This window comes from Haliotis asinina, chromosome 12, assembly GCF_037392515.1.
Source record: "Haliotis asinina isolate JCU_RB_2024 chromosome 12, JCU_Hal_asi_v2, whole genome shotgun sequence".
In the NCBI taxonomy this organism is placed as follows: Eukaryota; Metazoa; Mollusca; class Gastropoda; order Lepetellida; family Haliotidae; genus Haliotis; species Haliotis asinina.
Genome location: NC_090291.1, coordinates 55,876,780 through 55,904,517, shown reverse-complemented (window position 1 = coordinate 55,904,517; position 27,738 = coordinate 55,876,780). Strand labels below are relative to the sequence as shown.

The following is a 27,738-nucleotide window of genomic DNA, read 5'->3' as shown; positions in this document are numbered from 1 at the left end:
CAGATCTTTTTAACACAGTTAGTGCTCATTTAATTATTGGATTTTTAAAAGAAATTGATTTCATCAATGAATTCTGATTATCATGGTCTGTAGATAGTTGCATTTTAATTATTGGTAGTTTAGATTAGTAACTTGAATTGTTGATGGCTGTACCCTCAAAGGGGGTGGAAGTATTGTAAAATTATTGTCCTCCTGAGAGGGTACGTAAGTCCACAAACATTCACAGTAAATTTAAGTCTACCAGGTTTTTAATCGTAGTATTCATGTTCTTTTAATTTGGGCTAAATTTTCGTACAATCGCCAGCAGCTGAAGGGATGGTGTAAATCCAACTAGGGTCCATGTAGGAAGCAAAGGTACTGTAAGTCCCCATGGTCGCTAGTGTGGTGATCTACCTTCTGTTGTTGGCGATCTATAGCCTGTTTTTATATTGTATTGTCTAAATAGTGCTATTAGTTTTAACTTTCCACGCTAGTTTTAATTGAAATTGTGATATTCTAGTTGTTTTACTGTCCTTCGTTGACAGGTTTTATAATAGATATATATATTTCATTTCAGTATTAAATGTTCTCGTCACGATATGGCTGAGATATTGCCGATGTGACGTTAAATATTAACTCACTCACTCACTCACTCATTAAATGACAGCTGAAATGAGACTGTCTTTCCAGACTTTTGATTGGCCAAACATTTATCTCAAACCTTTCAAGGCTACACAAAAACAAAATCACGATGGTTTCAATATAGACTGCAGCACAGAAATAATTGCAATAAATGTATATTTATTTAAAACTGATAAGACCGAGAGTCCTCTATGCAGTTTCTGTAATTCGGAACAAGAACATATTTTGCATCTTTTCGGAGGGTGTCATGAAGTGAAGGCTTTTGGGTTAAGTTACTTCTTTGTATAACTAATAGCTGTGACCATATTGGTTTAAGAGCAGAACTTATTCTATTTGGCGTAAGGGAAGGTGTAACTACTGATTTGACACTCTTTCAAAGTTTTTTTTTTTAATTTCATTCTTTAATGCTTAATTCTCTCGGGAATTTCCAGTATGCAATTTAACAAACATACATAGACAATAGAAAAACAAATGTTTACTGATGAAATGTGAACAGCATGAAGTTTATTCTCTGTGGATGTCGTGCCACTCATTTTTTAACCCTCCATTTAACTAGGAATTTCCTGTGTCCTTGCCCCTACCTGTAACAGGGATTCAGTAATAAAATATCAATTTTAAAAAATCAAGTGCCTGTGATTCATCGGAAACACGCTCAGAAATTTGTTGAATAGACATGATTACATTGCACTCGATTTTACTGTTTATTTATGTTCACAATATGTGATTTATTTTTTGTATCAGAACAACACAGGTTGGTGTACAACTGAACTCATCTGTTCCCGTATTATCAGAGGCGGAGATTTTACTCCCATGTTCAATATTCGTGGGGTCTTTAAAACGATAATCACCTTGAGAAAATTTTAAAAGGCGTGCATTTGTTTACCCATATGCTACTGTCAGGTAAATACAACTATCTTTTAATGATCTTAACGAAATTGGAATCCTCTTTTAAAGTCACTTTGTATAATTACAAGGAAAATACTGCCTGCTTTGCTGCAGGTGTGGCTGGAGGCTTGTCTCCAGGTATTCTACTCGCTCAGCCCAGCATGGGGGGGTCTCATCACCATGGCAAGCTACAACGAGTTCAACACCAACTGTCTCAGGTAATCAATGAATTCCCACGAAAGGTCTTACTTCTTACAGACTAGTTCAACATGAGGAATCTTCTAGATACTGATAACTTGTTCAAGGTCTTATATCTGACATTCTTGCTTGCAGTCTTATGCCCTGATGACTATCGCACATGAGCAAATCTTGTGGCACAAGAAATTTAATGTTCAATTCTCCTTATGGAGAGCCAAAGGCATTTGACATCGTTGACACCCACTGGTGGTCGAGGAGCCAAGAGGGCGCAACACGAACTATACCGAAAAAGGAAAGCATACACAGCATCACTGATAAACGGACAAGCTATTGTTACCACTCTTTCTTAAAGATGTAAACTCTTCGTGTTTGTTTTGAATTAAAATAAACACCGCACATTCAGGTGCAACTAAGCACAGTCAGGTGAGGTGACACCAGTGTTTAAGGCGGTCTCCAGCATGTGTTGTGGTTTCATACACAACCTTTTTCAAGAGATCGACCCAAAAACGTCAGATGTCAGATCCCGTTGGCTACAGAGATTTCAGGACCATGCGCCTTGTCTATGTTTTGTGCACGTATCCCAATTTCCAGTTTCTTAATCTTTTGTCAATCTCATTTGAACCCAAATGGACTGTAAAACTGAATGTTTTACAAACTTTCTTTACTGTATGGATAAAGACCTTTGGAATACCCTGCCTGTGTTCCCTTACGCCCAGTAACATTCTGGCATGTTTTATCCAAATTATACAATATGGAACTTGTCACTTTATGCCAATGATTTGCAAACATCGTGATAGTAGTTCCATCCATGGAAAGTGGAGGGCTATGCACATGTATTGATGCTATTTTACTGTCATTCACTGTTCAGGTACCTGCCTGAAATTAAATTGAGACGTTTTTGACATCTGCTGAAACGGGCAGGAAATAGACCCAGAGGAATCTGGTCAAACTAAGAGGCAGATTGCTGTTAGCTTTAATGCGAGTCAGACATTTGGTAGACTGTGGCAGAGATTTCAAACAAATATTTCCGTGGAATATGCAAATCTACCAGGTGATACCGGTCCGATATGAAACGTTCATGATTAACACTGTGTTACATCGTCGCACAACATACTTCAATGTTAACAATATAAGGATATCCAGGAGCAGCATCGGTCAACGTTTAAGGATACCCAGACTCCGCTGTAGGCGACCTGCAGTCCGTCCACCACTAACACCACGTCTCGATCAGGCACTTCAGACTTCATGGCGGATGGAATCAACGTCAGTGGTCTTGTGTGCCCTTCGCAGGTGAAAGCAGGTTCAGTTTGTACTTAAATGATGGCCGAGAGAGGATTTATTGTCGCAAAGGAAAGCGAATCACAGATGCAACTGAGGCCAGTATAACTTGCTGGTGACGATGTGTCAATGAAAAAGATGAGATCTGGTTTTATATTACTTGAGTGCAATTTCATCTACACTCTTAGCTGTTACACATCTCATGTCCGTACCTGTTACTGTGTCCCCACACAAAACTCTCAACAGTTCTAAGGTCATTGTCAGAGACAGAGAGCGTTGTCTGTTAGACATGTCTGAAGATGAAATAGCTTTTGAACTAAAAGACCAGGGTGTAACAGGTGTAAAACGTTTTACAAGCCGACAAAATGGTCAGGTTCTAAAGTTAAACGCATATCTGCTCAACTTTTCTGTTCCTGTTCCACCGCCATCCATCAAAGCAGGCTACTGCAATATTAGTGTGGATAAGTACATACCGAACCCGTTTCGGTGTTACTCGTGTCAAAAGTTTGGTCATGTGCTAAATCTTGTACCAACAGCAAGAAATGTCATCGCTGTGGAGAGCTCGCACATGACATGTCAGATTGTCCAAACAACCGAAAATGCGTTAATTGCTCTGGCGATCATGCTGCTTCATCTAACTCTTGCCCTGTCTGGCAACAGCAACATCAGGTTGTGAAACTGAAACATAAAAAAAATATTTCTTTTGCAGAAGCTAAACGTTTGGTTGCACATGATAGCACTCCAACTACAACTGTGCCATGCTCTGCAGCTGTTACCCGTCAACCTACTAATACTGTTAAATCAGTTGAATGCCAGACTGAACTCACTTGGGTGAATACTGAGAAGTATTCTACGTGTGAAATGCAAGCCGTTGCTTCCACGCAAACAGCATCACAATCCCGCCCACAATCTCATTCACCATCACCTGTTATGAGGAATGCTAGCAAGACAGTGAACTATCAAAAAAAGTCAGATCGGAATCAACGGAATCCGGTACAAGTGTTTAATAAATATCAACTTCTGGAAGATATGGGTGTCACTCCTCACCACCGTGTGCGCCAAAAAAGTCATTCGCCACGGTCCAGCAACAGATCGCCTGTGTTACCACCTATTGTAACATGAATAATACACTTATCCAGTGGAACTGCAGAGGCCTTAGGACCAACTTAAGTGAAAGCCACTGGAGGCTCCTCTATCTTGGTGAGGCAGGGTATAATACACAGCCCTGTCGATCTTACCACAAACCCTCAAGCCGTTGCAGTCCGGGTTTCGTTACACATTGCATTTACTTTATGCTCTACATACCCCAATCTTCAAACCTCCAGAAATCTGACCTTCAAGCTCTGTATGCTCAGCTTCCCCATCCCTGCATTGAATGGACATAATCCTTTATGGGGAACTAATGTTATCAATACCAAGAGAAAAATAACAGTCTCTGCATATTTAATGATGGTACACAGACATATTTACACCCTGCTACAAGTAGCTATTCTGCCTTGGACGTTACACTCACAGATGCAGATCTTCTGAATGAATTGTCATGGTCAGTTCATGATGATTTATGTGGAAGTGACCATTTCCCTTCACTTTTCTCACTCAATAACAAGTCTGATGTTCATCAAGGTGGAACGTTTCAAAGGCTAACTGATCTAAATTCACATCATTGTGTACTGAGAAACTCAAACATGAAACGTTCCGGAATATTGCTGACCCTATTCAATTGTTTTCAGATACACTGCATACTATAGCTACCGAAACAATTCCTAAGTCCTCTGTACATCCACACATTCGTAAGCCATGGTTTGATGGCGATTGCAAACAGGTTAGGAAAAACAGGAAGAAGGCGGGAAAATATTTACGCAAACATCCAGCAGTACATAATCTGAATAATGTTAAAGGAACCAGAGCTAAAGCTCGACGTACATTTAATCAAAATAAGCGTAAGTCATGGAGAGCCCATGTCTCCAAGATTAACTCTCGCACACCTATATCAAAGGCGTGGAATATGGTACAAAGGATCAAGGGCAAGGGTTCCAAAACAAGTGTTAAACACCTTAAAGACTGAGATCACATTTTGGAAGATGCTTCAGATATTGCAAACAAACTTGGTGAAACATTAGCTAAGCATTCGTCTTCACCAAACTATCTTCCTGAATTCCAGAGTTACCAGAAGTTAGAAGAAAAGAAAATCATTAATTTCAACTCTGACAATGGTGAAGACTACAACGAAGTATTTTCCCTACATGAACTACAAACTGCTCTCGTCCAAGCTCATGATACAGCAACAGGGGCTGATAATATTCATTACCTGAAGCATTTACCTGATTCATGTCTTGAGGTACTTTTAGACATATTTGATGAGATTTGGACTTCAGGAACATTCCCTCCCTCGTGGCGGAATGCTATTGTGGTTCCTATACCTAAGCCTGGTAAAGACCATTCAGATGCATCTAATTATCGACCTATATCATTAACCAGCTGCGTTTGCAAAACTATGGAGCGAATGGTAAATAATCGTTTAGTGTGGTATTTGGAGACCAATAATCTGATTTCTAACATTCAGTGTGGTTTCCGTAAAAATAGAAGCACTACTGACCATTTGGTTCGATTGGAATCTTTCATTAAGAATTCTATTGTTAATAACCAGCATGCTGTATCTATATTTTTCGACCTTGAAAAGACTTATGATACCACATGAAAACATGGTATTTTAAAAGATTTACATGACCTTGGTTCGAGAGGTCCTTTGCCTCATTTCATATCACCGTTTTTAACGGACAATTTCAAGTCCGAGTGGGGTCTACCCTCTCTGATCATTACAAACAGGATCAGGGTGTTCCACAAGGCAGTATTTTGTGTGTGACTTTATTGAGTATTACAATAAAGTCTTTCAAACGTTTTAACAGATTCAATCAATGGTTCCCTTTTCGTGGATGACTTTAATATCTCTTGTCGTGGCAAAAACATGCGAACTATTGAGAGACAGTTACAAATCTGTCTCAACAAAATTCATAAATGATGCCTTGGGAACGGGTTTAAATTTTCTCAGTCTAAAACAAACTGCATTCACTTCTGCCGAAAATACAAACCTCATAATGACCCTGACTTATTTTTAAATGGTACACCAATCAAAGTTGTAAAGGAAGCTAAGTTCCTTGGTCTCATCTTTGACTCACACTAAACATTTCAGCCACATATTAAATACCTAAAAAGCAAATGCCTGAAGGCGCTTGATTTGAAAGTCGTTTCAAATACAAAGTGGGGAGGAGACCAAACAACCCTCCTACATTTATACAGGTCACTCATCAGATCTAAACTGGATTACGGCTCCATTGTCTATGGTGGAGCCTGTAAAAGCAACATCAAAATACTTGATTCTATCCATCATCAAGGTCTAAGACTTTGTCTTGGATCATTCCGAACTTCTCCTCTTGATAGTCTATACATTGAAGCAGACGAACCTTCTCTTGACCACCGTCGTATTAAATTATTTTTACAGTATCTCACTAAACTGTATTCAAATAAGTCCAATCCTGCATATAACTGTGTCTTCAATCACCCGTATGGGGATTTGTACAATAAGAAGTCTTCTCTTGTTCCGCCGCTTGGACTAAGAGTAAAACCTTTTCTTACTGCTGCTGGCATTGAGCTAGATAATATAGCTTCTTCTCGCTTGTTTTCTTCTCCTCCTTGGCAACTAGTTAGACCACAACTTGACCTAACATTAAGTAAATATAAAAAATCAGAAACTAATGAATAACAATACAAACAGGAATACAATCAATTAAAAAGTAAGTATAGTACATATGGGTCCAAAGATGGTGGCGCAGTTGCTTGTGCCTCTGTCATTGGATCCAGAACAGTATCTTCTAGATTACCACATAGACCCGTGAAGGTCCCGGGGTAGAATAGGCCGTCAGCAACCCATGCTTGCCACAAAGGGCGACTATGCTTGTCGTAAGAGGCGACTAACGGGATCGGGTAGTGAGACTCGCTGACTTGGTTGGCACATGTCATCGGTTCCTAATTGCGCAGATCGATGCTCATGTTGCTGATCACTGGATTGTCTTGTCCCGACTTGATTATTTACAGACCGCCGCCATATAGATGGAATATTGACGAATGCGGCATAAAACTAAACTCACTCACTCACTAGATTACCAAATAGCAGTTCCATTTTACAGCAAAAGCACATGCCATATTAGCAGCCCTAAACTATATTAAACTATATTAAAAACACCCTAAATATAAACAGTATATCATTTTTTACAGACTCTGTTTCATGCCTTCTTTGAGCTGAGATTGTTGAATTGTATAATGACCTCGCTACTGGCCACTGTGACATCGTCTTTTGTTGGTTACCCAGCCATGTTGGAATCTCTGGTAACACAATGGCCGATCTTGCTGCCAAGGCAGCACTCAACAAATCTGTGACACCACTTCTCATCGCCTATTCTGATTATAAGGCCTTTGTAAGATCATATATCCGAGATCTAATGCAAAAGAAGTGGGACACCCAAGTGGGTATCAATAAATTACATGGAATAAAGCCCTGTATCGGCTATACACACTTGGGTTGTCATTCCAAATTCGAAGAGGTTGTTATGCGACGATGTCGCTTTGGTCACACGTGATATACTCACGGACACTTGTTAAAAGGTGAGGATCCTCCGTTTTGTATCAATTGTGATGAGAGAATCATAGTTAAGCATGTTTTGCTTGACTGTGTTCATTTTTCCATCACAAGAGATACATATTTCAATGTGAAAACTGTAAAGGATCTTTTTTATAATGTTAATCATCATTTAATAATTGAATTTTGAAAGGAAGTAGAATTGCTACATAAATTTTGAATATGTTTTGAATATGTTTTGTACATAAATAATATATCTTTTAAGCATGGTATTGTAAATTAGCAAGTGCAATCGTTAGTAGCTATGCCCTCGAGGGGGGTTGAAGTAGCGTAAAATTATTGTCCTCCCAAGAGGGTACGTAAGTCCCAACAACTTTCAAAGTTAATTTTGCTGAACCATACTTTTTAGTCGTAATATGTTTGTTCTTTTAATTCTGGCTAAATCTTCCTATCATCGCCAGTGTCTGAAGCGATGGTGTAAATCCAGCCAGGGTCCATGCAGGTAGCAAAGGTACTGTTAGTCCCCTTGGACCGTGGCATGGTGATCTACCTTCAGCTGCTGGTGATGTATATGGCCCGTGTTTTATCTTGTGTTGGCCAAATAGTTCTATCAGGTTTACCGTTCCACACTAGTTTTATCCATAACTGTGTTATTCTAGTTGTCTTACTGTCCTTTGACGACAGTTTTGTTGTAGTTTTTTTATATAATATGCACATATCTCATTTCAATTTCAATTCTGTTCTCGTCACGATATGGCTGAAATATTGCCGATGTGACGTTAAATATTAACTAACTCACTCTTTACATGTGCTTTATAATTATCATGTGACCATTTACTAATGATGACTAGTATATTTAACACAAGACAAGATTTCCCGCATCATTTGAAAACATACATGTTTGTTTGTTCATCTGTTTGTTAGTTTTGTTTCAGTTTTAAACCCCAAAGAAGAAAATATTTCCTTTCCATTACCCTTTTGATGGTATATCTTTTAATGCCATGTTATAATAACTTTCCGGAATTATCATTTATTTATTATCTCTAATTTGGAGTACGGTTTGTTCTTGTGAAGGAATGCCGTCATCTGTACGTTTGTGAGTGAGGGAACAAGCATGTATGCAGGTCTGGTAGTCTTCTCCATCCTTGGCTTCATGGCTCAGGAGGCTAACATCCCCATCAGTGATGTGGTGTCTTCCGGTACGTGCGAAATTACTTCACAAGGGCATTACGATCTGACAATGTATTGTTACGGATCAAGATATGTATTGCAATATTCAAGAAAAGTCAAAGAAAACCAGTAAGCATGCACACACCATTACACTAATCCTTACCACGCACACGCAATACGCACACGCAATACGCACACGCACATGCAATACGCAAAGGTGTATTGGTGTATCGGGCTATTTCCTTCTGAATCATGTGCATGTTCTGTACATCGGACTCTGTCTGCTGCCTCTCATTGGTATCCTAGTATAACGAGATCTGATTGTAAAGTATTCTCTGGGGCAAACTGGTTAATAGCACAACACGCGGCAAATTAGCTTACAAACTTACTCATGGTCGCTAATACTTTCCGAATACTCATCGATACTAGTTTGAGATCTTATCCCAGCATTGTGGATCTTCGCCTGGTAATGGTGACACTTTTGGTCAACAGACAACACGTGCTATACTAAACAGTTGTTTTACGATAAGACGTAAGATTATTAGGGATAACTATTTTACTGTAAAACAGTTACGGATCATTTTAACACAGTAGTTAGTTCTTATCTCATTATTGGTTTTTTAAAGGAAATTGATTTCATTGTTGAATTCTGAGTAATATGTTCTGTAGACAGATATATTTTAATGATGGATAGTTTAGATTTGTAACCAGATTTGTTAGTGGCTGTACCCTCAAAGAGGGTTGAAGTGTTTTAAAATTATTATCCTGAGTCCCAAAACATTCGATGTAAATTTAAGTCTACCGTGTTTTTTTAAAAGTAGCATTCTTGTTATTTTAATGTTGGCTAGCATTTCTCACACGGCGGAATGGATGGTGTAAATCCAACTAGAGTCCATGAAAGTAGCAAAGGTACTGTAAGTCCCCCTGGTCCCCAGTATGGAGATCTACCTTCAGTTGTCGGCGATCTATAGCCAAGTTTTATTTTGCTTTGTCTAAATAGTGATATTAGTTTTAACTTTCCTCACTAGTTTTAATTCTAAATGTGATATCCTGGTGGTTATACTGTCCTTCGTCGACAGGTTATTTTATAATATACATATATTTCGTATAATGTCAAGAATGTTCTCATCACGATATGACTGCAATTTTTCATGTGACGTTAAATATTCACTCACCCACTCACTCACTATTTATGACGTGACACACACACTACATTTTCTTTGTTAAATGTCTGTTAAAGGCCCAGGACTTGGATTTGTGATCTACCCAGAAGCCTTGGCTCAACTTCCGGTTCCACAACTGTGGAGTTTTATTTTCTTCTTTATGCTGATTTTATTAGGGCTTGACACTTTGGTGAGTTAAACAATGCATTTTTGCATTTTCTAATAAGGACATAAACGGTCACGTGAAGAGAGTATAGATGGGTTCCCTGTTGATGTAACCGCCGTTGGCTGGATTTTTAAGCGGAAGTGTCTTTTCAATACCAGCAACGTTCAGCGGCAATGCTTCTTTGACTGATTTGTCACTTAAATGGTACTATTTAAATGACATACATTAACGGACTGGAAAGAATTTGAGAATTTCTAAAATCTTTCACGCCTACATCTCTTCATAAAGGACAAAAATTGCAAACCATGGTAACTTTAGTTATCTGATTCTGAACTAAACACAGCTAATTTCGTCTGACACTTTTACAACTGATTACAAATTATACAAAATCCGCTGAGTCATTTTTCATCATATGTAAAAGGACACTTCCCAGACAGTCTATTTTCATTCATATAAGTCAACAAGGGTAATTGATAAAATCTTAAGAAACAAATATTTGTAACGCTTGTTTCATCCGTTTGCAAGTTTTCTATGGTGGAGACGGTGATATCGGCCATCTTGGATGAGTACCCCTGGCTCCTGAAATGGCGAGTCATCGTTGCGCTTGGTTATTGTGTTATTTCCTTTCTACTGGGGCTTCTGTTCACCACTGAGGTTTGTAGTACAGAACATTCAGTCTGAATAATTGTTACATCACATACAGTTTCATTTGTTCGTTAAAGCTCGAATCAGGCGTGTTGATATTCCCGGTCAGAATGTACCACGACCAAGTGGTTTCGGGTGGTGCAACTCTCTAACCTGATTGATAGTGTGTCTCTGCACATTGACGACGTGGATCATTGCTCACAACATCGATCACAGGATTGTGTAATCCACACTAGATAACTTACCTACCGTCACGTAGCTAAAGGACATTGTGGTTTCAATATTGTTTTAAAATAGAATTTGATTGTAGTCTTTGTCTTTTCAGGGTGGAATATATATTTTACAGCTGCTTGACTGGTACTTCGTCGTCATATTCCTGATTGTTGATGGCTTCCTGGAGTGCATCATTCTCGGCTGGATATATGGTTCGTCACGGAAATAATATTGAAACCTTCATGTTTATTATGGAGACAAATTATAATAGCCTGTAGAACAGATTTTTATCTAGTCGATGTATGTCATAAATGATGAAACTGTAAGCTCTTGTATGGCAGAAAAGGGTTGTATATAGACAAACATATTTTGGTAATCATACGAAATACAGCAGATTACGTGACGGTGCCATCGGCGTGGCAAGGTGATGACAGTGATGGTGGAGCATTTCAAAGTGATGGTTGCGATCATGCCTGCAGAGTAATGAAAGTTATCGGTCAACCTTGATACGTGTGCAAATAGTAAGACTTTGTGTATTTTTTTACAATTTAACCTTTTTAACCTAAGCATGTTTCTTTATTTCAGGTGTGGATCGTTTGAGTGCAGACATTGCACTGATGCTCGGAAGACCCGCTCCCTTGTTCTTCAAGATTACCTGGTGCTACGTCACACCGGCAATGCTTTTGGTAGTATCTTAACCGTTTACATTCACAAACATTGTTCTAACTGTGCCATTGTAATACATAGATCTCTGGTTAACAATCATTACCAGGAATCTCACCAGATTCGTACGTACAACGTCCTTTTAACCCCGATGTGAAATGATAGGATACAAACCGTTTTCGTTTACAAATACTGCTGTTAAAGTGCCTTTGTAATACGCAGATGACAGGTTTAGAATACTAGCCAGATTTTACTAAGTGAGGATTCGTATAGAGACTCTCAATGTGAACTGGAAGTGTTTCCCAGGAATTTGGCAGTGAGCAGTAACCTCCGCGTCCATGATTAAAGACTGCGCTAGCGTGTGACTTCAATGGGTTAATTCATAGTTGCATTCTTGTTGAAAGCAACATTTATGTCTGTATGATTTTCCGCCATTTTCATTTTTATGACGTCACATGTGTGGCATCTTGGCATGTGTGTGTTACCTGTGTGTGACCTAATCGTTTTTTGATTGTTAAACCCTGAAACCCCACCTCGTTCCGGACCAGCTGTGTATGACCTTTAGGTTGATCTGTAACCGTAGTATCTGCCAGTTTGTTGTCATCAAATATATGTTCATTGCTAGGTATAGGAGGATCCACCCCCCTGACTCAGTATGAGACGGCCATTCAGAAATTCTGTTTTCAATGATTATTCTTGTTCAGTTTGCCGACTCGAGATTTCACAAAACCGTTATAAACTTTATTGTATGGGATTAATGTGACACTATGCATATGAGAAGAATTTCAAAGGGCGAGACAGCTCAAAACATGCTAGTACTCCAGGAGCAACTCACAAGTGGTCAGTTTCCGTTAAGTAGGGAGAGCAATGTCTGACCGGAAGGACAGTTAACAATAGTAAACAGTTCAGGACTGATGGTCACTGTTTATATCAAGTGGTTGCACACGTCGTTGGACAATGTCGGCATGTCAAGTCAAAGGGTTGCACAATAATATGGAGCAAGTAGTGGCACAAAGATGATATGGATGGATGGATGGATGGATGGATGGATGGATGGAGGACGCATGCATGCAACCCCGAATGGAAACGCATAGGCGATTTGTATATTTAAAATATGTAATCATGTTGAAACGTGATTAGTCACAACTGCTAATGTAAAATGTCGATTTCACCTGAAAATGTTGATTTTGAAGAGATTTCTTACAAGGATTACAAAGGCATCGCCACAACGCAACAGAAATCACCTTCCAGTTGAAATTGTGCAGCAAAGAGCAATAATTGTCTGGCGATAAAAGTCCGGATTACTTTCAGAAATTGGCATTTGTTTTGAAGGAAACCTCAAGGTGAAATCATTACATCTTGACATCGTCGTTGAAAGAATGCATGCTTGAGACTATCAATCTTCTGTTGCCAGGCGTCTGAATGTTAGTCTCAGCAAAATGTCATGGCTTGCAGCTATTTGCAAGCAAACAGGTAAAACCAGTGACCCCTTAAAACCCCTTACAGACCTCGACTTAGCACTGCAGATCAAGATCGCTACGTCCGGGTACTACAGTTGCGTGATCGTACTGCCACGGGTGAGAGCACAGTAGCCAGGGTGCCTTAACGTCAGAGGATACCTGGTCAAACTGAACGGAACAGATTGAACGAAATTGGTCTGAGAGACGTCAGGGTCGTGCTACGTAGAACTCTCTCGGCCAGCCTCGTGTTTACCTCATAACAATATCAAAGGGAGGTAACCACCTTAAAGGCCTGCCGACAAAATACTAATAGCACTGAATATTTATGATACGAAATGTGACCCATATTAATTAACAGTCAAAACACTAAACGTTGTGACCCAATAATAGTTATTACTCAATGAATAATACAATTTACAGAATATACGTGTGTGTGTACGTGTGTGTGTGTGTGTGTGTGTGTGTGTGTGTGTGTGCGCGCACGCACGCGTGTGTGTGTGTGTGTATGTGTGTGGTTTTATTTGTCGGGTCATAATACATATTATTTGAATTGAATTTGACTCAGTGTTTCTTGTGTCTTTAGACCCCATGGCATAAAATAGAGATAAGTTATAAATCATGCGTATATCTCTATAAACGTGCTCCAGATTAATTTCTCCACTTTAGCGTGTATCATGTCTTCGTTTAAACCTCTTTTCATGGACAGCTGTCATTTCTCAGCCAGAAAGTCTTTATTCAGCTCAGTACGTGAATACATTTCTCTTCTACCTTGCTCTTCAAGATCAGCCATCCTATCCTGTGACATTGCTTAAGGATTCATCATCATCATTATCATTTTCCGTTTCAGGATATTGTTTATAGTGTAAATGTCCTTGTAAGTTGTGGTTATTGCTACACACTTGACCACAATAGTCTGGGAGAGGACATGGTCTCTTCACAGCAAGGAAGTTGTCTTCCTCCAACTTCCTTTAAATCTGGTGGAACGTTTTGGGAGACCAGTGTCTTCTATAATGTTTATGCAATCCTGCATGTCTTGAAACACAAGTCATCACGAGATGGCATTGTTTGGAGGTTTTCATCAAACGTCTACTCACACTGAAAGTTTAACTGGGACAGAATTGACTAGCTTGGAGTTTTCCTATTAAACTGAATATATGCTTTGGGACGTGAAATGTTCTGTGTAATGTGGAAACGTTTGTCTTGACAAAGTCAAAGATCGGTTGTTTGTTGATAGGCTTGTTGAACGGCCACCTCCTCGTGGTGGGTGCTGGGTAACGCTGAGAGCCGTTCACCCCCGTAGTGGACCCGGGGTATATTTGGTCCACCAACCCGTTTGCCGTGGGTTGCGGCCCTGTGTCGGTGGAGGATGGGATCCTGGTGGTTGAGGGCAATAGGGGCCTGCAACCGTGTTCCTGTTGCCCAGTACACCACTTCGGCCCTGACTTCACCTAGACGGGTGGTTGAATGAGCCCGGTTCAACCAATCGGCTGCTCATGCCAAGCCCTGTGCATGGATTTTCTATATATGTCATTGCACGAATGTGATTTGAACTTATTTTACTGTCGGTCTTGGCTTAATTGCTCATCTAAAATGTTGATTGATTTTGAAATCTGATGTTGTGAACTTTGCCTAGAGTCTTATGCCCAGAATGCCAGTCTGGTGGGATATATCTTTTACAGATATTTTCTGCTTGAGTATACCCTCCTAGTATCCTTGGTGCCGTCTGCAGGAGATCCAGAGGCATGAGGCATCGTCCTCGTTGACACTCCATTGTGGGTGGGGAGCTAGGGGGGCATCATATATTTTTCTACCATGGCACCCCCACTTAGAAAACGATCACACGAATCTGATTATTCCTTATCTTCAGATGATGAGTCGCATACAACTTCCAGTAACCCTGATAATTGGCGTCGTTTCATTGTGATGTGTGCCCCTGAAGGGGGCCCACTCAAGTTAAATCCCTTTGCTGTGTCAAAAGGCATTGAAGGTTTGGTTGGGGAGGTGAAAGACATTAAAAAGTTGAGATCTGGTTCCCTGCTAATCGAATGCAAGAAAGAAATACAATCCAAAATTCTGCTCAAAACAAAGTCTCTAGCAAATGTTCCTGTAGAGGTGTCCCCTCACATGACATTAAATACCAGCAAAGGCATCGTCCGTCATACTGGACGTTGCCTTTCAGACATGAGTGAACTTGACGTAGTTACTGAACTACAATCACACGGTGTTACTCATGTTAAACGCTTTACAGTCAAAAAGAATAATGATGTCTTCAAGACACACTTACTTGTTCACATTTTGTCTCTCGATGCCTCCAAAATCTCTGAAAGCAGGATACTGCAACTTAAGGGGTGATACTTTTATCCCCAACCCCTTGAGGTGCTTTATTTCCCAAAGTATGGGCACGGATCAAAGTCATGCCACAAACCAGCTGCATTCCAACGATGTGCTGGAGCATGCAAAGATAGTATCATTTGTGATAACACACCTGTATGTGTAAACTGCTCTGGTTGCCATCCTTCTTCAGCCAAGGACTGTCCTTCCTGAACGTTGCAATCAAAGATTTCACGGGTGAAGCGTGAGCAAAACGTTTCGTTCTTTTCAAAACAGATCGTTCTGGCACAAGAACAGTCGGGCTACATCCAGATCGAGCAATGAAATCACGAAGAAAAATCAACATAACAGGCCTCCGATGAGGTCTAATGATTAGGTCCAACTATATAATAAGTTTGGATCACTTGAGGCTATAGTTTGTCACCCACAATGAAAGTGAGGGGTAGATCTCCTGTACAGCCACCAAGGAAACAATGTCTTCTGCTATTATTCAGTGGAATTGTAGAGGACTCCGGAATAATTTAAATGATCTACACTTATTAAACCAAGATTTTAAACCGTCAGCGTTCTGCATCCAAGAAACTTATCTGAAACAGACAGATAATTTTGACCTCCGTCACTTCAATGCATACCACTCTTTTTCTCCTCCGGGTGATAGAGCTTCTGGTGGTTCATCAATTCTGGTGAGGAAGAATATTATCCATAGCTCAGTTCCACTAAAAACATATCTTCAAGTTGTTGCAGTTCGACTTGCATTACAAGTTGCTTTTACTTTATGCTCTTTATATATTCCGCCTTCATTGGCTGTCCAACTAACTGATCTGCAAGATCTCTATGATCAACTACCTAAGCCCTGTATAATTATGGGCGATTTAAATGGCCACTGTCCTCTATGGGGTGGCGCTAATACAAACACCACAGGTAAATTACTAGAGGAACGTATTCCAAATAATGATTTATGCATTTATAATGAACTTGTGGCTTGGTTCGTCAGCGCCAGCAGGCAGCAACCTGGACTCTCCCATTTTTTATGCAAAGTTCCATGGTTTATTCTACGCATATTAAGCTAATTCAATAACCAACATCTTCCTTGTGATGCATGGAACATTTTGATATGCAATGATTATTGAAATATCAACAGTGGTGAGCTTTGAGACAGTTTTAGTCCATGTGTGTACAGTTTTACTATTCACAAAAGGACCTACCAGTGAGATCACCCAAGCTGACTATATCCTCACAGTGAACTCCACTGACATAATGGCTATCAAGCAGAGGGTGACATACAATAGGGACACGCTGCTGTCATTGAGACCTGACAGCCCAGTTGGCTTAGATCACAACACAACTGATGTAACACCCTACAGACTCCCACAGTCAGTCTACAGCAAAGTCAGACAGCTGGGTCTGTGTGTTAAGAACAAGACGGAGAGGGGTTGTAGAGGTGGCCGCAACAAAGTCCGAAAGATAAGTGTTTTTCTGTCATCATCTTCCCAATCAACTGTGCTCAGTCACCGGGGCGTCAACAAGTCGAATTTGATAATTGTTCATCCAAAGCCTGCTTGTAAGCACATTCGTGCTGCCCTATTGAACTCTCAGTCAGTGAGAAACAAAACCAGTGATATTGCAGACTTGATCTTAGATGAAAATCTGGATATACTGTTTCTGACTGAAACATGGCTGTATGATAGTGGTGATGAGGGGTTAGTATCTGATATGACACCAGATGGCTATTCATGTAAACATGTAGCGGTGGTGTTGCTGTGATCCATAGAAACGGTTTATGTGTGCATTCGGGTACATCTCCCGATGTTTACACCTCCGATGTTTACACATCCTTTGATCATCTTTCAATATAACCATAAGGGCTGTATGTCTATATCGCCCACCACCTCCTGTCAAAAACAAACTTAATCATTCTGATTTCTACAATGATCTTGCACGTCTTTGGGCATCTCCACCAAAGGAAAACAGTATTTACATGGGCGATTTCAATGTGCACTTTGATAATAACAAGAAATCAGATGTGCTGAAAATAAAATCACTTTTGTCTTCTCATGGTCTTAAACAGTACATTTGCCAACCAACCCACAGATCAGGTCATATATTAGATTGGCTTGTAACGTCCAGTGACAATATCATAAGCAGTGTTCGTGTTGAGGAAAAACTTATATCGGACCACCACGCTGTGTTTGCTATGTTGAATATGGAGAGTCGTGATTTGGAGAAATCAAGCCGATCATGCAGAAATCATAAAACTATTGATAAAGATGAATTTTCCTCTGACCACTCTCATATCGTCACGTATGAATCCAATAAAGGTGATGCAACTAGCTTGACTAAACACTGCTCTCCGTACAGTGCTGGATAAACATGCTTCAATGAAACAGAGAACATTCATAGGTAAACCAGGATGTGCTTGGTATCGTGAGGCTGTACGTGAAGCCAAACGTCTCACAGGCCGTGCTGAACGAAAGTGGAGGAAAACTAAACTAGTTGTACACCGTCAGATATATCAGTCACTTCGAAATAAGGTCTCAAAGACAATAGAGCAGAGTAAAAGAGAATTCTACAGACAGAAAATCTCCAGTCTCCAGGGCAAACCACGTGAACTCCAGAAAGTTTTGAATTCTATTCAGGGAAAAAAGAGTAAAGATATACTTCCAGATACTTCGGATCCTGTTGCTCTCGCAGAGTCATTTAATGAGTTCTTTAAAGAGAAGATCCTGGATATCAGACAACCTCTGTCCTGTTGTGTCACCGATCAGCTGCACTCCAAGGATCACCTCTCATTGATTTTCAACCCTATTCTTTTTCGGATGTAAGATCCCTTATCTTGCAAGCAAATAAGACTATCTGTCCCTCTGACCTTATGCCAACACAGCTTGTCGTGGATCATTTAGATTGTCTACTCCCTGTCATCACAGATATCATAAACACAGGTATTCGAAACTGGCATATTTCCCCAATCTTTGAAAACTGCAATAGTCAAGCCTCTGATTAAAAACAACAAATTGTTCAGAACTGAAAAGCTATCGACCTGTGTCAAATTTGCCATTTCTTTCAAAACCTGTTGAAAAGGCTGTAGCAAAGAGGCTGATGGAACACCTTTCATCACATGATCTGCTTCATCAAGACTTGAGTTACCACATGGAGTTCCTCAAGGGTCTGTCCTTGGGCCGATTCTATTCCTGCTTTATGTGAACTTGCTACCAGCAGTTATCAACAAGCACAGTTGCATCCACTATGGATATGCAGATGACACCCAGCTCACTACCGTCTTGAGACGGAGCTCACTTTTGACAGACCTGCAGATTGTGGACGACTGTGTGTCTGACATAAAGAGATGGATGACATCTAGGATGCTTCAGCTCAGTGACAGTAAGACAGAACTATTGATAGCCGGCAGCCATAGGCAACTGCATGGAGTATCAGTCTCAGGTGTCAAGGTAGCCTCCTCTGTCATGCTCTGTTGCCAAGGACCTTGGAGTGTACATAGACCTCTCACTAGAGGCCCACATCAACCATCTAAGTAATGTCTGCCATATCCACCTCAGAATCATAAGCTCAATCCGCCGATACATCACCACAGACTGTGCCCATGCCTTAGTGAGATCTCTTGTCCTTTCTAGGCTTGACTATTGTAATAGCCTCCATGCTGGATTGAACCCCGTATGTCTAAAATCCAAGCGAGATAACATCACTTCATCACTCATTTTCCTACACTGTTACGTACCGTGTGAACTTCAAAATATTGTGTGTTGTATATAAATGTCTCCACGGTCAAGCTCCAGAGTACTTATCCGAAACTCTTACACTATACACCCCTACACGATGTCTCAGATCCCAGAATCAGCATTTACTTACAGTCCCCAATATCAAACTTGCCTCCTATGGTCAGAGGACCTTTACCTACGCCGCTGCATTGATTTGGAATTCACTGCCTGCTGACATCAAATGTGCCGAATCACTGAACTCTTTCAAGTCCCTTCTGAAAACCCATTATTTCTCCATAGCCTTCTCTTAGATCTTTCTTCCTTTTTTAATTCTAACTATTAGTAGCGTAATATATATGTCAAATATACATTTTACCTTCCTTTGTAGCGCCTTGAGCGAGCATCGAATGCATGGATACAGGCGCAGTTACAAATACCCACTATTATTACTATTATTTTCATGACGGCTCAAATACGTATTTCCATCCTGGCACAGGTACATATTCAGCTCTTGATTTGTCTATTACTGATTCCAACCTATTAAGTGAATTTGAATGGTCAGTCCACGACGATCTCTGTGGAAGTGATCATTTCCCAACAATTTTGAAAACGCTAATTGGCCTTTATATGAAACACTCTGTTCAGACAATTAAAACCTGAACTTTTAATGATATTCCTGATGCCATACAATGTTTTTCAGATGAATTGAATAATATTGCTGACGAGTGTAGAAGAAAGTCCTCTGCGGTTCTACATGTGCGAAAACCATGGTTTAATTATGAATGCAAACAAGCTAGGAAAGCGAAGAGAGCGGAGCATTATTTCCGTCTACATCCCATGGTCCAAAATTTTAAATGCTAAAGCAAGGCGTACTTTCAAGCAAAGTAAACGCCACTCTTGGCGAACCTATGTATCAAAAATACATTCACGCACACCGATATCAAAGGTGTGGAATATGATCCAGAAAATCAAAGGTAAGGGTTCTAAATCTAGCATTCACCATCTCCAAGATGGGAACCATTTATTGACTAATAAATCAGACATTGCGGATAAACTTGGTGAGACACTTGCAAAACATTCTTCCTCGTCAAATTATGTACCCCAATTTCAAAAATACCAAAATCAGCAAGAAAACAAGGTTATTAATTTCAGTTCAGATAATGGGGACGATTACAACGAAACTTTTTCGATATATGAGCTTCATACTGCTCTTGACCAGGCTCACGATACTGCTACAGGAGCTGATAACATACATTATCAACTTCTGAAGCACTTACAGGAATCGTGTTTAGAGACCCTTTTAAATATTTTAATATTTGGACATCTGGTGAATTTCCTTCTTCGTGGTGTGATGCTATAAATGTTCCAATTCCTAAACCCGGACGTGACTATACCGATCCTTCCAGTTATTGACCAATTTCACTTACTACCTGTGTTTGCAAAACCATGGAACACATGATCAATAACCGATTAGTTTGGTACTTGGAAACCAATAATCTAATCACTGATATACAATGTGGCCTCCATAAAAGCAGAAGTTCCATTGATCATTTAGTACGTTTAGAATCTTTTGTTAAAAATATCATCATTAATAAACAACCTGCAGTGTCGATCTTTTTCGATCTGGAAAAAGCATACGATTCGACGTGGAAATATGGTATTTTAAGAGACTTACATGATTTTGGATTAAGGGGCCGTTTGTCTCAATTTATATCAAATTTTCTAAACGATAGACAATTTCGAGTCCGCGTGGGTTCAACCTCATCTGACCATTACAATCAGGATCAGGGTGTTCCACAAGGCAGTATTTTGTCTGTCCCACTGTTTAGTATTAAGATCAACAGTTTATCGAAGGTTTTAAATGATTCAATAGATGGATCACTTTTCGTTGGTGACTTTAATATTTCTTGACGTGGTAAAAATATGCACACTATTGAACGACAATTACAGTTATGTTTAAACAAAATAAATAACTGGTGTCTCGAAAATGGATTCAAATTTTCTCAGTCACAAGTTAATTGTCTACAATTCTGTAGAAAATATTAGCCACATAAGGACCCGGAACTGTTTGTAAATGGCGCTCTCATCAAAGTGATCAAGGAGGCCAAGTTCTTGGGTATAATTTTCGATTCCCGTTTAACTTTTCTTTCATATTAAATATATAAAAAATAAATGCTTGAAGGCGCTGGATTTAATAAAAGTTGTTTCCAACTCAAAATGGGGTGGGGACCGAGCTACCCCCCTTCAACTCTACAAATCATTGGTCCGTTCAAAGCTTGATTATGGCTCCATGGTATATGGTGGAGCCTGCAGAAACGACCTTAAACTTCTTGATCCTGTCCACCATCAAGGTCTGAGACTTTGTCTTGGGTCTTTCAGAACTTCCCCTATTGACAGCCTCTACGTTGAGGCCGATCAACCAACTCTTACACAACGTCGTATGAAATTGTCTTTACTAAACTCTACTCTAATGAATCTAACCCTGCCTATAACTGTGTTTGCAATCCCCTTTATCAGGACTTATACAACAAAACATCTTCTATTGTTACGTCTCCTCGACTGAAACTTAAGCCATTTATTACTGTTTCCGGCATTGAACTGGACAATATAGCTCCTTCCCGTCTTCTTTCTTCTCCTCCTTGGCAGTTGGTTAGGCCACAAGTTGACCTAACATTAACTGCATTTAAGAACTCAGAAACTAATGAATTACAATATAAACAAGAATATCATCAAGTAAAAAGTAAATATATCAACTATAAATCTGTGTACACAGATGGGTCCACGGACGGTGGCGCAGTGGCTTGTGCCACTGTCATTGGATCCAGAGCAATATTTTCTAGATTACCGAATAATAGCTCTATTTTCACTGCTGAAGCTATCGCAATATTTACGACTCTTCAATATATTTAGAAACATCCTAAACATAAACAATACATAATCTATTCAGACTCTCTTTCTTCCCTTCAGGCTATTAAAAATATTCCTTACAGACATCCACTTTTAATAGAAATCATTGAACTGTATAATGATCTTGCTACTGGCCAATACGACATCATCTTCTGTTGTTTAGCCAGCCATGTAGGAATCTCTGGTAACACACTGGCTGACCTTGCTACTAAAGCAGCACTCAACAAATCTGTGACGCCACTTCTTATTCCTTACAGCGATTATAAAGCCACCATTAGATCTTTTATCCGTGATGTGATGGAAAAGAAGTGGGACACCCAAGTGGGTATGAACAAATTACATGCGATAAAACCCTATACTGATATACCTACTTGGGTTGTCAATCAAGATTTGAAGAGGTCATTATGCGACGATGTCGCATTGGCCACACAAGATACACGCACGAATATATACTAAAAGGTGAGTATTCTCCCTTTGTATCCCTTGTGATGAAAGAATCACAGTCAAGCATATCTTGCTTGACTGTGTTGGGTATTCCATCACAAGGGACACTTATTTCAATTCAAGAACAATGAAGGATCTTTTTAACAATACTAGTGCTCATTTAATCATAGGATTTTTAAAAGAATTAGATCTGTTACCTGATTTGTAAATAGATACATATTTTATAATTGGAAGTTTAAATTAGGAAATCAATTTGTTAGTGGCTGTACCCTCAAAGGAGGGTTAAAGTACTGTAACATTATTGTCCTCCTGAGAGGGTACGTAAGTCCCGAAACATTTGATGTAAAGTTAAGGTTTCCCGGTATTTTTGTCATTTTAATGTATGGCTAATTCTCCGCATAAAAGCCAATGACTGAAGGGATGATGTGAATCCAGCTAGGGCCCATGTAGGTAGCAAAAGCAATGTAAGTCCCCATGGCCCCTAGTATGGTGATCTACCTTCAGTTGTTGACAATCCATAGCTCATTTTTATATTGTATTGTCCTCTTATAGTTGAACCGTTTTAGATCTAATTATTAGTTTTACATTTTCTGTGATATTCTAGTTGTTTTACTGTCTTTTGTTGACAGGTTTTTATGATATAAATATATTCCATTTCATGTTAAATGTTCTTCTCACGATATGGCTGAAATATTGCCGATGTGACGTTAAATATTCACTCACTCACTCACTCACTCACTCACTCACTCACTCACTTACTTCAACAACAGGGAATAATGACAGTTTCTTAGTTGTGTCCGACCCTTGCTGGAATACAAATTCTGGTTCAAGGCAATCACAGAGAGATCACAATGATAACTTCCTTTTGTAAACATATCTCTTTTGGTAGGATCTCTGATGGCTGTTGACATTAAATCGTAAAACAAACAACGTTGACACCACTGCGGTTCAGAGACGCATCCTTTTCGAGAGCTGAAGGAATGCCTTGATGACATTCAATGTAGGGATAAACACAGGTTCTAATGGCATTATACAATGGCGGCCATTGTTTGTAGAGTCATATAATCCGTTCAGGATAAGGTTTAATATTTATCTTTTCTATAAGTTGCTTCACTATGCACGTTTTCCCACAGAAGGTTGACCCAGGGACGATCATGGTAAATGGATGTTTCAGCCTGAATTCTTCCAATGACTGGGCAGTACTTTCTGATGAAACTGGTGGCAACTGGTGATACTGCTGAGGAGGAGGAGGAGGAGAGGGTTGTTGATGTTTCAGTGGCTCAACATTTTGTTTGTCCCCGAAAAAGGCTGATAGCACTTCAGATACGTTGTTGACTGCATAGTGGTTCGAATCTAAATGGAAGGGAACTTGTCTGCTATCTACTTTTGTCTAAAAACCTATTTTCATTTCCTTTTTTGGCACTCACTCTATTGTGGTTTCCCTGGTCGACTGAAACTTTCTCTCTTCTACCTTGCTTTGGCCTGTTCTACCACTTGTTCATTAGGGGTACAAAATTAATCTTAGGCTGCTCTGAGGTTTCCGGTTTTTGTTGGTCTTTCGTCCTCTCAGAATCGTGCAGTTTCAAATAGCAATCAGCAGACCAACATGGCAGATTTTTATCCTCTACGTGTAACTGAATAATAAGGATCTCCTTTCCTATCAATACGGATCATTTTAAACGTACAGGTACATAAAGCTTGTATTGTGGATTATTCATGATGAAAACGGGAGCTTGAGGTGATGTGTCACTGTCACTGGTCCAATGATAAATCAAGCTAGATTGCCTTTGTGGCCCTTTATGTAGACATCATAATTCACCTTCAGTTTGGTATGGCTTTCAACATCATTGAAATCATGTTTTTGAAAGATGACAAAAACTACATGACTGACAAAACTAAGACAAGTGTATTTGTACCAAAATGTACGAAGCCAATGCTCTATCTAAGTAGCAGGTATTTTGAGAGGCCTCATCTCTGAGTGCATTGACAAACTGAATGGGCATGGGTATGACACTGGCGAAATGACCAAACACCATCTGGCTACCTTACTGTTCCAACAAACTGACCCCAAGTGGAAGTCGCGGTGGCTGAGCGGGATAGGCGGCTGACTTTGTGTGCTGGCGATTAGATGCCTGACTCTGAGGGTGCGGGTTCGAATCCCGGATGGGACTCAACCCAAAAAATTAAAAGAATTTGTACTTTACTGAGAAAGTGAAATCCAAAATATGACATATGTTACATCACAGGTATTATATCAAAGGGTGTTCATATATGAAGAATCCACCATTACAGAAGTAGTGTGAGTGAAGTTGTGTGAAAAACATGGTGACTTTTATACCCAGCGTGAGGTCACATGACAAAGAGCATGTGATGCCCGCCTGAGTATCATGAAATGATAAGGTAGGGTTTTTTCCCATTAGGTCACACACACGTACACACACACGCGCGCACGCACACACACATTATGGTTTACAAGGGGGAAATGGGGTGGAGCTTAAAGGTTTAACAGTCAAAAATCGCTTACACATCTGCCAACGTAACAAACATGTGACGTCATAAAAAGAAATTGAAAATTGCGAAAAAAAACCTGCTATACCCCCACCCCCATACCACGGTTTGCTCTGGCGAAACACCAATCATTATCATCACATCGATGCTTCATTGTTGACGTTGTAGCCCTCGATATTTGTTGTTGCAGGTAACATTTATTTTCACTCTGACTCAGTACCAGTCACCGACATATGGGAAATACGTGTACCCCGACTACGCCGCCACCATTGGTTGGTGTGCAGCAAGCGTCCCTGGAATCCCATTGGTTGTGATGATGGTCAAGGCCATTTACAAGGAGGAAGGGAGTCTGTTGCAGGTGGGCATGAATGTGAGTGAGTGAGTGAGTGAATTTAGTTTTACGCCACACCCAGCAGTATTACAGCTATATGGCGGCGGTCTGCATAATAATCGAGTCTGGACCAGACAATCCAGTGATCAACAACATGAGCATCGGTCTGCGCAATTGGGAACCGATGACATGTGCCAACCAAGTCAGCAAGCCTGACCACCCGATCCCGTTAGTCGCCTCTTACGACAAGCATAGTCGCCTTTTATGGCAAGCATGGGTTGCTGAAGGCCTATTCTACCCCGGGGGAAGAAAGTGAACGTAACTGATGGCTCAGAAGAATTTATCACGAAAACATACATTCCAGTAATGAATATCTAACATTCAAATGACCGTCATACTGCACCATTTACGACTGACACCCAAACTAAGATGGGAGAGCGAAAACAAACTTCAGCATAATGGACAATGACACTTTTCTGAAGGTCCCTTATGTGCAATGACAGGTGAAACACAACCCCTCGGACATGAGATCCATATTTCCATAGAAAAACATTGATGACGTGTTGTTTGCATAGCCATTATCCTTGGACCAGGTTTTTGGGGCTGACTGGAAGATGTAGTGCAGCAGGCCGCCATTTATGGCAAGCATGGGTTGCTGAAGGCCTATTCTACCCCGGGACCTTCGCGGATCCTTATCAAAATGAGATCAAGTACGATATCCATATCCACACATGGACTGCCTAATAATTAACTATTTGTTCATTGACGTAGGACCCCTAGTCTATAATGTTGGGAAGTTTTTGAATTCGTGCCTCAGTTTGTCAGGATAAGTGGAATTTGTATGATAACATATCCAGTCCTGTTTTCGAACGTATCATCTGTAAAAGTGAATGATTTTGCACGATGTTCCAGAGATTCCGGAAGTCCTTGAAACCTGACAACTCCTGGGGTCCATCCAAGTCATCAATGAAGGATTTTTACCTTGATAAAAACAGCGAAGCCACCACTCTGAGAGAAACTTTCATTTCGTCCTTGTCTTGTAAACCTTAGATAAATATCCATATGTACTAAATTTTGCAAATATTCCATACTGTTTAAAGGTACACAGGAACTGATCTGTTTAAAGGTACACAGGAACTGATCTATTGCAAAACAAATTCTTATCGTTGAAAAGGTTATTGTCATGAATTCCATAAATGGTAAAAAAATTAAAATTTGGGAGCTTTTCACAAACCTTTGCATCAAAACGCAGCTGTTTATATGCACGATATTTGCACATCCCCTTCAGCGGTTTGATAATTGATGCTCGCGCAGTTCATCTGCATAAAGTTTTCAGTTGGCTCCCCAAGTTAATGGAGAACTCAATCTTTGATATGACCATACATACTCATTATTGAATGGCCATGTAGCAATAGGGTAATACAATGCAAAATAAAATATGCAGTGACAAGATTATACAAAGAAGAGATAGTTTATTAACTGGGGAGAGTGTTTGGTGCCAGAATGTGAGAAAGGGATCAAAACTGTATCTACACGGATATCAAACAAAGGCATACTCCTCCCACCCCAAAAAGTCACAACAATAGAGTGAGTGAGTGAGTTAATATTTAATGTCATATCCGCTATATTTCAACTACATCGTGACGGGAACATTGGTGACATTGAAATGGAATGTATGTATTTTATCATAACCTGTCAACAAAGGATAGTGTAAGAACTAGAATATCACAGTTACAATTAAACTAGTGTGGAACGTTAAAACTAATAAAAATATTTGGACAAGACAATATAAAAACAGGCTAAAGATCGCCAATAACAGGAAGCTGATCACCATTCTAGGGACTATGGGGGCTTCGTCAACCTGCATGGACCCTCCACTGGCGAAGGTACTGATAGTTTGCAAAAAACAAGAAATATTGCGTAGAGCTAAATAGACTTTGAAAGGAAAGTTATAGGACTCACGTACCCTCCCAGGAGGACAATATGTTTACAGTACTTTAACCCCCCAATCCATCGGCGATACAGCCACTAACAATCAAAGTTACTAACCTAACCTCGCAATCATTAAAATACATATGCATTTCCTTACGGACATATTAATCGGAATTTATCAATTAAATCAATTTCATTTTTTAAGAAAACACGAATTGAGTGAGCTTCCCTTAGGAAAATAGGGATTTACCAGGCAATCGAGAAGATATCGTTTTGGATCCAATGACAGTAGCACAAGCTACAGCGCCACCATCCTTAGATCCATCTGTAAATTTATATGCATTATATTTATTTCTTGATTGACTAAATTCTTGTTTAAACTGTAATTCATTAGTTTCTGATTTCTTATATGTCAGGATTAGGTGAACTTCCTTAGGGGGAGAAGAAAGAAGACGGGAAGGGGCTATAGTTTGAAGC

General features: G+C 39.9%; 1 protein-coding gene across 1 annotated transcript in view; it reads left to right on the top strand.

The window, feature by feature from the left end:
• LOC137258672 (sodium- and chloride-dependent glycine transporter 1-like) overlaps window positions 1-27,243 on the top strand; it is a 49,572-nt gene extending 22,329 nt beyond the window's left edge. Inside the window, exons 7-14 of the mRNA XM_067796363.1 lie at window positions 1,621-1,724; window positions 8,690-8,814; window positions 10,026-10,138; window positions 10,640-10,768; window positions 11,085-11,184; window positions 11,558-11,658; window positions 25,189-25,356; window positions 26,242-27,243. Of these exons, the coding sequence (XP_067652464.1) occupies window positions 1,621-1,724; window positions 8,690-8,814; window positions 10,026-10,138; window positions 10,640-10,768; window positions 11,085-11,184; window positions 11,558-11,658; window positions 25,189-25,356; window positions 26,242-26,379 (978 nt within the window). The 3' untranslated portion in view covers window positions 26,380-27,243. The remainder of the gene's footprint in view (window positions 1-1,620; window positions 1,725-8,689; window positions 8,815-10,025; window positions 10,139-10,639; window positions 10,769-11,084; window positions 11,185-11,557; window positions 11,659-25,188; window positions 25,357-26,241) is intronic.
• The last annotated feature ends 495 nt before the right edge of the window (window positions 27,244-27,738 follow it).